At 41.2% G+C, this 12826-nt stretch overlaps 1 protein-coding gene across 2 annotated transcripts; it reads right to left on the bottom strand.

Annotated features, from left to right (window-relative positions):
* Nucleotides 1-484: 484 nt before the first annotated feature.
* Nucleotides 485-11911, bottom strand: LOC129855874 (mucin-2-like). 2 transcript variants are annotated; one of them, XM_055923970.1, is made up of 8 exons: nucleotides 8784-11911; nucleotides 7830-7978; nucleotides 6992-7196; nucleotides 6663-6822; nucleotides 3160-4795; nucleotides 2670-2740; nucleotides 2336-2367; nucleotides 485-573 (listed from the first exon to the last, which is right to left on the bottom strand). In XM_055923970.1, the coding sequence occupies exons 3-5, from the start codon at nucleotides 7070-7072 to the stop codon at nucleotides 3579-3581; spliced, it is 1458 nt and encodes a 485-aa protein (XP_055779945.1). In that variant the 5' UTR covers nucleotides 7073-7196; nucleotides 7830-7978; nucleotides 8784-11911; the 3' UTR covers nucleotides 485-573; nucleotides 2336-2367; nucleotides 2670-2740; nucleotides 3160-3578. The 2 variants fall into 2 exon arrangements, with proteins under 2 accessions (XP_055779945.1, XP_055779946.1); XM_055923971.1 differs by lacking the exon at nucleotides 8784-11911 and having other exon boundaries at nucleotides 7830-8776.
* Between the last annotated feature and the right edge of the window lie 915 nt (nucleotides 11912-12826).

Below are 12826 nucleotides of genomic sequence, written 5' to 3'. Positions count from 1 at the left end.
ATATCAACTGATTGCTTCTGTATGGGGTGCTTTGGCTGAAAGACCAACACGTTTGATCTGGAGAAAAAAAGACTATTAAACTTGCAAATTAACTGTCTTTAGTAAATATCATTGTATCTACTCCATAAGATAATCAGCTATGTGCATTGTGTTATAGAAATAGGCAGACTAAAGGTCAAAAATGAGAGTGAAATTAAACATAAATATTTAATAACATAGTGAAATGAATCAATACAAACATAAAAGACAAAAATACTTGACTACTTTAATACACAAGTGAATTTATCGCAATACTTTTGTTCCCCCAAAATGGGGGGGCTATGTACAAAATGTGCTGTAATTTCTAAACGGTTCACCAGATATGGATGAAAATACACTCAAATAAAAGCTGATCGTCTGCACTAACCTCAGTGTTTGTATACTTTCAAATACAGTTCAGGAGTACAGATCCAAAACCAACAAAAAAAGTGTCACTGTTGCAATACGTTTGTAATACATATGTGCATAAAGTATGGTTAAACTGGAGAAACCTGGTCCTCGGCCTTGATCCAGTCATCGTCCCATTTCTTGCCACTGTAAGACAAGAAAGAAAACATAAGGAATGTCATGTTTTTAAGCAGAAATAGATAATAAATCATTCAATATGTAATTGTGAGCAAGGGTTGCACCTATTCCTTTGAAAAGGGTTTTATGATTTTTGGTTAAACCTAATCTGATGTTGGTCAAGTGCCTTCTTCTCCTCTCAAATATAATATTTCAACTACATAAAGTACCTTGCAAAAGTATTCATACCCCTTGGATTTCGCCACATTTTATTGTGTTACAATGTTGGATTGAAATTGAGTTAATTTATATTTTTTGTCAACAAGCACCTTAAAATGGTGTACTCTAATGTCAAAGTGGAAGAAAATTTAGATTGTTTATAAAGACATGCCTAAATTAGTTCACAAGTTAAATTTGGCTTAACAAATCACATAAATGTTATATGGACTCAATAGGGGTTAACATTATTTTTGAATAACTACCCATACATCTGTACCCCATACATAAAACATCTGGAAGGTCCCTTAGTCAGGTATTGAATTTCAAGCAACAAAGACCAGGGAGCTTTTCGAAAGCCTAATAAAGGGCACTGATTGGTAGATGGGTCACAATAACAAATCAGACATTGCATATCTCTTTAAGCATGGTCAAGTTAATAATTATGGTGTGGATTATGTATTAAACCACCCAGACACATCAAAGATAGTCGTTCTTCTGAACTGAGCTGCAGGACATGAATGCAACTGCTCAGGGATGTTACCATGAGGCCATTGGTGATTTTACAGTTACAGGCTGTCATGGTAGAAACAATGAGGATGGATCAACATCATTGTAGTAACGCCACAATAATGACTTAAACTACAGGGAAAAGAAGAATACAAATATACAGAAGAGAAAAAACATCTATTCATGCATCTTGTAGCAACAAGGCACTGGAGTTAGTACTGAAAAACACTGCAAAGGAATATACTTCATGTCCTAAATGCAAAGCCTGTTTTCCACCAGACACTGGGAGAGGAATCCACCTTTCAGCAGGACAATAACCTACAACACAATGACAAATCAACACTGGAGTTGCTTACCAAGAAAACAGTGAATGTTCCTGAGTTGCCAAGTTCAAGTTTGGACTTAAATCTGATTGGAAATCTATTGCAAGACTTTTAAATTGTTGTCTAGACATGATCCCCAACATATTGACAGAGTTCAAGACTTATAAAGAATAATGTGATAATTTTGCCCAATCCTGGTGGGTTAAGCTCTAAAAGACTTACCCAGAAGACTCACAGCTGTAATCACTGTCAAAGGCGTTTCCAAGGGGTCTGACTACTTTTGCAAGGCACTGTAACATCCAATCCCAAGGTACAGCCAAAACCATATGTATTTGGAGAGTGAAGGTAAAATGTGAAATTTGGATCTATACTCCAGAATTTAGTATTGTAAATAAAAGGTTTCATTTACTATAACTTCAATACACTTTAAGTGAATTTGGCCAAATACTTATGGCTTCCTCAAATTGGGGGACTATATACATAAAGTGATATCCTTTCTAAATTGTGAAAAGGTGACCTGTACTACCGCCTCATATGAAACATTTGATTTCAAATCCAAAATGCTGGAGTTTAGAGTCAAATTGTACATTTTAACTTCACTGTCCAAATATATATGGTGTTGAGTGTACAGTATATCCTCAATACATATGATGTTGAGTGTACAGTATATCCTCAATACATATGGTGTTGAGTGTACAGTATATCCTCAATTCATTCTAGGAGATTAGTTTAAGTAAACATACCATGGCTTCCACCTCACTTTCTGCTCCTGACCCTTTATTATGAAACAAATAGAAACAAAACCAAAGTAAAAGACTCAATAACAAAACTTAAGAACGGGAAAGCATAGTTATAACGCACACTGTAGAACAGATCTACCGCTTCTTAGACTTGCTTTCAAGTAGAATGATGATCTGTAACTAACATTTCTATGTGAATTTGGTCGGTCCACCCAGAAAGTTACATATTGCCACTTTAACTACCAGGTCTATGCGCTGCAAGTTAACTACAATTGGTGTTGCACTAGGATTAGCCTGTAAATACAGTCACAGGAATGCCAATGTTCTGCAGATTTACCTCATTTGAAGTTCTATTGGCAAGAATCTTGAGAATAGGGAAAATCGTTTGCCCCGGATGCACTGGACACTCTGAAACAATAAATGCATTAATATATTTAGTCACCACTCACCAGAACATTAATACAGTTAGCAGGACAGTCAATTGCATTATTCATTGTACATCTATGCCTAGCCTTAGACTGCACTCTTACAAATGGTTATTTGGCTGTCACCATAGGAGAACCCTTTTTGGTTACAGGTAGAACCCTTTTGGTTCCATGTAAAACCCAATAGAGTTCTACCTAGAACCAAAAAGGGTTCTCCTTTAGGGACAGCCGAAGAACCCTTTTGTAACCCTTCTTTCTAAGAGTGTACAGTATGCCTGCCTCCTGAAAAGTAGGAGGCCATCAATAACTGGAATTGTTTTATACATTTATTAAAAGCATAATTTAAGTTATTGACATCATTAACATTTATGAATAAACAATATAAGTTAGATACTAATTTACCTTTTTGCATGTAGTCATATTTCCTCTTCCTTGGTCGGAGTTGGATGGGGTAGGATGGAGTTGGATGGGGTAGGATACGGTTGGATGGGGTAGGATGGGGTTGTGTGGGGTAGGATGGGGTAGGACACGGTTGGATGAGGTAGGATGGGGTTGGATGGGGTAGGATACGGTTGGATGGGGTAGGATGGGGTTGGGTGGGGTAGGATGGGGTTGTGTGGGGTAGGATGGGGTAGGACACGGTTGGATGGGGTAGGATGGGGTTGGATGGGGTAGGATGGGGTAGGATGGTGTTGTGTGGGGTAGGACACGGTTGGATGAGGTAGGATGGGGTTGGATGGGGTAGGATACGGTTGGATGGGGTAGGATGGGGTAGGACACGGTTGGATGGGGTTGGATGGGGTAGGATGGGGAAGGATGGGTTAGGATGGGGTAGGACACGGTTGGATGAGGTAGGATGGGGTTGGATGGGGTAGGACACGGTTGGATGGGGTAGGATGGGGTTGGATGGGGTAGGACACGGTTGGATGAGGTAGGATGGGGTTGGATGGGGTAGGATACGGTTGGATGAGGTAGGATACGGTTGGATGGGGTAGGATGGGGTAGGACACGGTTGGATGGGGTAGGATGGGGTAGGATGGGTTTGGATGGGGTAGGATGGGATTGGATGGGTTTGACTGTGTCATGCTCAGCGAGTTGGAGTTGGTCTCCTGGGTGGTGGGGGATATCAGGGGTTCAACCTGGTTGAGGATGGGGGTGTAGCTGGACTCCTGGGTGGTGGGGGATATCAGGGGTTCCACCTGGTTGAGGATGAGGGTGTAGCTGGTCTCCTGGGCGGTGGGGGATATCAGGGGTTCAACCTGGTTGAGGATGGGGGTGTAGCTGGTCTCCTGGGTGGTGGGGGATATCAGGGGTTCAACCTGGTTGAGGATGAGGGTGTAGCTGGTCTCCTGGGCGGTGGGGGATATCAGGGGTTCAACCTGGTTGAGGATGAGGGTGTAGCTGGTCTCCTGGGCGGTGGGGGATATCAGGGGTTCAACCTGGTTGAGGATGGGGGTGTAGCTGGTCTCCTGGGCGGTGGGAGATATCAGGGGTTCAACCTGGTTGAGGATGGGGGTGTAGCTCGTCTCCTGGGTGGTGGGGGATATCAGGGGTTCAACCTGGTTGAGGATGAGGGTGTAGCTGGTCTCCTGGGCGGTGGGGGATATCAGGGGTTCAACCTGGTTGAGGATGGGGGTGTAGCTGGTCTCCTGGGCGGTGGGGGATATCAGGGGTTCAACCTGGTTGAGGATGAGGGTGTAGCTGGTCTCCTGGGCGGTGGGGGATATCAGGGGTTCAACCTGGTTGAGGATGGGGGTGTAGCTGGTCTCCTGGGTGGTGGGGGATATCAGGGGTTCAACCTGGTTGAGGATGAGGGTGTAGCTGGTCTCCTGGGCGGTGGGGGATATCAGGGGTTCAACCTGGTTGAGGATGGGGGTGTAGCTGGTCTCCTGGGCGGTGGGGGATATCAGGGGTTCAACCTGGTTGAGGATGAGGGTGTAGCTGGTCTCCTGGGGGGCAACTGTATCAGACAGTTCTTGGGCAGCAACAGGGGGAGGGTTGGAGGGTTGTAGTGTGGGGGCATGGGTGTTGATTGCCACTGCGAAATAGAACATATTAAGGAGATGGGACAGACAAGTGGACAACAGTTTCCAATTGGCAGAGGTGAGCATGTATATTTAAGCAATAAGGCCCGAGGAGGTGTGGTATATAGCAATATACCACGGCTAAGGGCTGTTCTTATGCATGACGCAATGCAAAGTGCCTGGATACAGCCCTTAACCGTGGTATATTGGCCATATACCACAACCCCCCAAGGTGCCTTATTGCTATTATAAACTGGTTACCAATGTAATTAGAGCAGTAAAAATAAATCTTTTGTCATACGGTCTGATATACCAAGGCTTTCAGACAATCAGCATTCAGGGCTGGAACCACCCAGTTTATAAATAAACTTCTACACAGGATATGTGAAAAGAATGTGTTGAAATGTTGCTTGCCTGAACTAACTCCTCTACTTTAATAATAACAATAATTATACATGAAACATACATAGCTTTACAATTGTAGAAACTAACAAACAATCAATAATCTAACTAAACAACAGGAAGAAAAACATTAAACAAAATACTTTGGCGCAAACATGCATTCTTTGTCCTGATCTTGTCCACATTCTGATTGTGCCCACATTTTTAGAAATGCGTCTACACGTGGTCTTATCAGTCCACTGTGTCCGCATTGTGAACAAATATACTGGTCCCGCCTTGTATGCTAATTCTTTGACAAATATTCTTTCAAAATAATACTGTTTTATTTATTTTAAGACACATATATATTCCATAAGTCAATGGTGCCACCTGTCAATGATTTTAGAAGGCAGGATGATTTAAATGGTTTTACTGTCAACTCCAGACGTGGTCAGGAAGATCTGATCACAATGCTTCTTTTAATCGTCTACACCTGTCTGAAAATGTGGGAACAATCAGACTGTGGACAAGATCAGGACATATAATGCATGTTAGAACCAGGTGTAAACGGGGCTAGATAGAGGTAAGAAGGGCTCAAGGAAAGGGTGTGATGTGTGAGTATGTGAGTGAGATAGCAGGTGAGGGAGTGAGCAGGTGTTGCGCATATGTATGAGTGTGTGAAACAGAAGAAGTGTGTGTGGGAATGGTGGAGGGGGAGGTAAGGGTAGGCCATGGTGAAGAGGTGTGTGGAAATGGTGGAGGGGGAGGTAAGGGTAGGCCATGGTGAAGAGGTGGGTTTTTAGGCGGGACTGAAAGATGATGATGGACTTCCAGAGCTCCAGAGCCTAGGAGCAACCCTGGAGAAGACCCTGTCACTGAAACTCTGGAGCTTGGACCTGGGGATGACAAGGTGGCCAACTGTGGTTGAGGGGAGAGAGCATGAGGGCTGATAGGAGAGAAGAAGGTCAGAGAGGATGGGGGTAGCAAGGTGGGGGGAGATGTTTTTAGGTCAGGAGGATCTTGTAATTAATGCGGTGGGAGACAGGGAGCCAGCGGAGTTCACAGAGGATGGGGGTGATATGCTGCCAGGATGATTTAGTGGGTTAGAAGATGGGCTGCCAGGATAATTTAGTGGGTTAGAAGATGGGTTGCCAGGATGATTTAGTGGGTTAGAAGATGGGCTGCCAGGATGATTTAGTGGGTTAGAAGAAAGGCTGCCAGGATGATTTAGTGGGTTTGAAGACGGGCTGCTGAGTTTTGAACCATTTGGAGCTTATTGAGGGAGTCTGTGTTAGTGCCGGGGAGTAGTGAGTTGCAATAGTCTATTCAGGAGAAGAAGAAAGCATGGATGAGAGTTTCGGTCGGCAGAACAGGAGAGGGAGGGGCTGACTATGGCGAATTCGCCTAAGTGGAATAATTAGTTTTTTACAGTCTGACGGATGTGGTGGTTGAGGGATAGGGTCTTAAAGTAGACAAACATACATATTTCTGTCCAAATACCTTTCACAATTGCCTCATACAACCTTTGGATTGCTGCCATTGAGGTCTGGTTCATCATACCACTGTGAGGACACAGTGCAGTTGACGACAAAATGTTACCCTTCTTCCTCTTGCTGAGGAGTAGCAGGGGGTACACTCCTAACTTGTGGAACCTATGTACCTGGGATCATTGATAACAAAATAACTTCCAGAAACACAACAAATATCAGTCAAATAATGACATTTAGATTTACAGTCAAATGACAACAACAAATAAGTGCATAGGGCCTATCATTTCCCTAAGCAAGAAATGCATAAATATTTTTAGAGGAAAACATAATAAAGCTTACCAGCTTGTTTGCTGCATTAATCAAGGTTGCAAATCTTCCATATTTAATAGTCTTAGTTGCCCATTCATCAGTAGCCTTCATTTTCTGGGCCTCTAACTTCACCTTCAGCTGTATTATTGCGCCACAGAACTTGCACTTCTTTGAGGCTACTCATATTGATGTTTTACAGCTAGGACACAGCTTACGGCTGGAGCCAGGAGCCATTCTGCATGAAAGGTGGATATGAAAGTGTCAGAAAGAATAGCCCTATACACATCACTTTGACTGATGGAATGCACCAGGGAGGTCCACTCTGGCAATGGGCTTGAATTGACAAGGATAACTACAGATTGTGAGATAAAAACTATACTAACAATAGCAATTAATAAAGAGAGTTTGGCCAACTAAGGAGCTGACGTTGAGTTCACATTAAACATCAAGCCCTGACCCTTCTCAAACCCACTAAAGAAGTGCTGTGTGTGTGTTTGAAGGTGACATGGGTTTCAATGACTCAATCATATGGGTCAGATCTGATAATGGACCTCGCCAAGTAATAAAACTAAGCCTGAGGCTTTAACATGCCACACTGTAACGTAATGTGTCATACTAACTGTTGACTACTATTGTAACCTAGATGTAGGCTACCTGCCATAGCCTCAGGTGCACAGTGCAATGAGTGTTGTTAGTTGACAGATTAAACAATACTTGGGCCAGTGGGATTTGGTTGCTTATTTTAAGATACAATTTTTGAATAATCTCCTCCAGTTGGTTGGCATTTTAAAACTACAACCTGGTTTGTTTTTGAAAACACAAGAAATGGGAAGAAAGCTGAATTAAAAGAGAAAAAGTTTCCACTTACTTAAAATGCAGCCAGATGGATAGATCAAGAGATCTGTACAAAGAGGATGTATAGAAAGAAAGAGAGAGATAGAGAGACTAAAGGTGTCAGCCGTAGGTCTGAGTTGTCTGAATAGAAGGGTGGTAGGTGTGAAGGGTCTTTATTTGGAGCTGCAAAGTAAACAGAATAGAACAAGTTTAGAATTGTATTTCACAGCTGTATATGTAGGATACTTATTTTAATAAAAAAATGTAACTCAGCATTAAAATGTACTTAATTAGTAAGTGGATTATATCACAAAAAATACAGGTGGTGTACAAAAATGTAAAGAATGTGAATGATGGATAACAAGATGACCATTCACTGTATATGGGAGCATTGCTGTCTGGTGGTCCCAATTCATCCATTGTTTGGAATTGTTTTCTCCACAAGATCTAAAACTGTCTAATTTATAAAGACTTTGCAAAGACAAGTTGAACTAGCTCTAATAGGCAGGGGTGTCAAACTCATTCCACAGAGGGCCGAGTGTCTGCTGGTTTTTGGTTTTTCATGTCAATGAACACCTGGACAACCTAACCAGGTGAGGGGAGTTCCTTAGTCATTTGTGACCTTCATTTATCAATCAAGGGTGGAGCAAAAACCTGCAGACACTCAGACCTCCCATGGTAGGAGTTTGACACATGTGGATTAAAGTAATTAACCACTCAAACTAGTTTAATCAGGTGTGTAGATGTTGCCCAGAACAAAACCCTGCGCCCACCATTGAACTCCATAGACTGTAGCCTAGCTCGCTAGCTAGCTAAAGCCAGCTAGCTAGCTGAACTGTTGAGTAGGCCTATAGCTAAGATTTTGATTGAAAACCTTGACAGATCAGTGAAAATGCATAGTGGTTTGAAAAATGTCGTAAAAATCAATCTCCATAACATTACATACTATCGATTACAACCACATGGTTTATTTGCATACTTCACTTACCGGGAAAGAGAATGATCGCTTGGGAGGATCGGGTAGGTTCCAAGTTGTCTTCTTTGTTGAAGTCATGGTGCGCATTTGTGTTGTAGGTCAAATTACACAGATTCTGCACAGAATAAGAATATACATTCAAACTGCCTGGAAAAGCGTTTCTAAGATTCATTTAATTTGATATTATTATATAAACTGAACAACACAGAAAGTAACCTCCCCTGCAGCCGATTGTGTTGACGAGCTGGAACGCGCTCCGCATTACATGGGGTTGAAGTTGCATATGTACAGTACTGATCTTGGGTCAGTTTTCCGTTATTTTCTCGTACGACTCGGGGAGAGAAACCCGCAAGGGTTTTGATCGGCCAACATGTTTTCTGACTGCAATGAGCGCAACACCCAAAAATATTAAGTGAAATCAAGCATAGAAAACAGTATTTGCCATTGATAATGTATTTAAATGTTCCCTGGCAAAGATCCCAAAGAGTGCCATTACTTGGAGTAATCTCTGAACGGTTTCAAAATGCCTACCTGTTGAATATCATCTTGTCTGCAGCAAATAAATGTATCGGAAGAGTGGAGTGGAAGACTAAATACATTTCTGTCAATGGAAAAATCACCCATAAAATAAATCTGAAGACAGATGTAGGCTATGCATGTAGCTGCTATTACACATACTAATGCCTCGTTCAGGTACTATCGGAGTTCTCGGGGATTCCTAGTTCCGACTGGGAAGTTTCACTTGAATGACCCTCCAAATAGGAATTACAAGAGGGAAATTAGAAAATGATGTGGCCAATCTTATTGGTTTAAGAATTGTTCCGACTTGAAAAGAACTTGAAAACAATAATGTCGGAGTTACGACTTCCCATTGTCCAGTATCCCAGGAGAATGTGAAGCCAGCATAATACTGCATTCAAGTGCTAGTCGGTACTAGGAAACTGACATTTCTGACATGCTAACTGGTTGATCGCGTTAAAGTAGCATAAGTATATAACATGAGTGACATGACCGTAATAATCATAATGGAAAGGCATTGGAAAGGCCATAAGTGTAAGCCAACATAATTCATTATTTTACATTAACCTGTTTAACATGTAATACATGCATTATGAAGAAAATGGTGTAATTTATGCTCCACGAAATATGAAATGGGTTATGAATAAAATCGTGTATGGTTGCCTACATGAAAAAAAAGGCGTTCTGATTACAAGTGCACCAGTATCCAAAGTCTTAAGTGAAATCAAGCACAGAAAACAGCATTGGCATTAATAAAACAATATTTCCCACGAATTAAGTCGCACGTAAATGTGCGTCTTTTCTCAAATTCTGTTCAGCAAGTCTAAAACAGTACATATAGGCATACAACGACACATTTTAAAACATGGTTAAACAAAGACAACATTTCTGTATATTCATGACGTTGAATTAGCCATTAAGAAGAACAAAAATGAAATATAAATTATCGCGTCAATATGGTTGTTGCAAAGGCTTGTATCGCCTACTGGTTAAATTCGTGTCTTTTCGCACGAATTAAGTAGCACAGACATTCGTGTATTTTCAAACGAATTTAACCACCCCAAAAATGCACAAAAACGCACGACATCTGCTGAAATACATTTTGTACATATATGCGCGAATTGAATGTGAGACTGTGTTGCAGCCAATATCAGCTTTTCTGTGACGTGTTACTGTAACTGCTACAGGATCATCAGCATAAATCATCAGCTTAAAGTGTATCAATTAAATTCTGATATTTACAACACCATTGTAACGATTGTTATTATGTCCTCAGTCACTTAATCTAAAGCCGTATTATGAATAGGCCTAACCAGACATTGAGAATGGAAACCGTTTATGCGAATCACATGTAGGTTCTTACAATAATGTGGGGTTAGTCATGTTATCCGATGTCTTGTTTTTTGATCACCTGTCAAATCAAATGAACCATGTTTTGAGTTTGTGGTCGAACGCAGACAATTGGATTGTGCGCGCAAAACCTCTTGTTGCTCGTTGCTCGGTAGCCTAAAATGCGCTGTCTGATCATGTATTTAGCCTAGGCCTACTTATCGAAACTTACAACTACAACGTGATCATATAACCAATTAAAACGTGAAGGTATATCAAAACGAATATTAAACGATTACCTTGTTTATTGTCCATTTCCTGGTACGAGTTTTGACTGTCAAACAGTGGGTGCGTTCGAGCTCATAGTTTATTCAGTGTAGCCTACGGGTATAATGGGAATAGCTTATGCCAGAGGAGGCAGGAGCTATATAATAATTTGTTTGAGTCAAGTAGGTCACATGACCAATGAGCTATTGAAATTCGAATGTAAAAAACGCTGGTACTTTGTTTACGCTCCCTAACTAATTCAACTAGGAATACAAACATGCTGCTCACATTTCCACATGTTTATTAGCTCTGGAAAGCTCTGGAAAGTCCAAATCGTGAAAATAAGACCTGTGCAGTGTTGTACGCATTTTTTCCAACATAATGACACTTATTTGGAGTCTGTGGCTCAAGTGGTTTGAAAGCTATTGATGTTTAAAAGTTTAGTTTTAAAAGTGCGAATATCCGTCGAATATCTAACTTGAAACTGTCTTTACCTCGGTCGATTTTCTTCCTTCCTGCACACACTTGACACAAGTATGACACTGAAGAGGCTTGTGCACAAAAGCTCTTACAGGGTATCTCATGAATCCAAACGTTATATTAGAAGGGAGAGACTCTTCATCAAAGACTAGCATGGATGAAATGAACTTTTCTCCGTCACCATACAGATCAATCGACGTGCACCAACCACTCCATCGATGTCTTCAGTTATATCGTGTGGCTTTATTTCTGACGCGAACCCAGAAGTAACCCCCTTGATAGGCGCCCTGCTACGAAAATCCATGCAGAAAACATTCCACTCCGATCTTTTTGAGTCTTTAAAACACGCTTCTTCTGCTCCGCAGACACATAAAACAAGGTTTGTTTTATTTTTTTTGTTGTTGATTAAATCTAAATAGGACCAATCTCGTGACTGGACAGGATAAACGAGTCTACTGGTTTCCTATTTTACAACACAAGTTGAGTTCTCTTTTCCCTTTTTCTTCGCCCTTGTGTAACCAACTCATTCTCACTTCCTGTGAAAGGGGTCACAATTAGACTCCTAGCGCTTTCAAACGAAAGCTCAGTTTCCGCCATTTCCTCCTTCAATCCCCCACCTTCGTTCTCGCACGTCCTCGGTTTGTTTTCTGTAAATTCGATTTGGGGCGAGGGCGAATATAATTGGAACCAATCATATTGGTGGTTGGATGGTTAGCTGAGACTGTCTCGCATTCCCATTGGCTGACCGTCTCATTTCACTTAGTTGAGACAATTTGAGACAGACGCAAATGTAAAGCAAGTGAAGAGACATTTAAAGTCTGAGCAGTAGAGAACTGGAAAATGACAACGCTTCAATATTTGGGAATATCAGTACTTTTCATCATCGGTAAGTAGGCTATTCCTATAGAAGGTGTACTTCGTATTGGTGTTTGTTACTGCTGTAATATACAGGCAGGTATTATCATAATGTTTATACCTATGATTATTAATGTATACCTTTAATTAAAATCAAAATCACATTTTATTGGTCACATACAAGTATTTAGCAGATGTTATTGCGGGTGTAGCGAAATGCTGGTGTTCCTAGCTCTGACAGCGCAGTAGTATCTAACAATTCATAACAATACACAAATCCAAAAGTAAAATAATGGAATTAAGAAATATATAAATATTAGGATGAGCAATGTCAGTGGCATTGACTAAATACAGTAGAATAAAATACAGTATATACATATTAGATGAGTAAAGCAGTATGTAAACATTATTAAAGTGACTAGTGTTCCATTATTTGAAGTGGCCAGTGATTCCCTGTCTATAATATATGGGGTAGCAGCCTCTATAGTGCAGGGTTGAGTAGCCAGGTGGTACCCTGCTAGTGATGACAATTTAACAGTCTGATGGCCTTGAGAAAGAAGCTGTTTTTCAGTCTCTCGAGAAAGAAGCCGTTTTTCAGTCTCTCG

The sequence above is a fragment of the Salvelinus fontinalis genome, chromosome 5, assembly GCF_029448725.1.
Source record: "Salvelinus fontinalis isolate EN_2023a chromosome 5, ASM2944872v1, whole genome shotgun sequence".
In the NCBI taxonomy this organism is placed as follows: Eukaryota; Metazoa; Chordata; class Actinopteri; order Salmoniformes; family Salmonidae; genus Salvelinus; species Salvelinus fontinalis.
The sequence above is the reverse complement of the archived record's forward strand: the minus strand, read 5'-3'. Positions and strand labels throughout refer to the sequence as shown.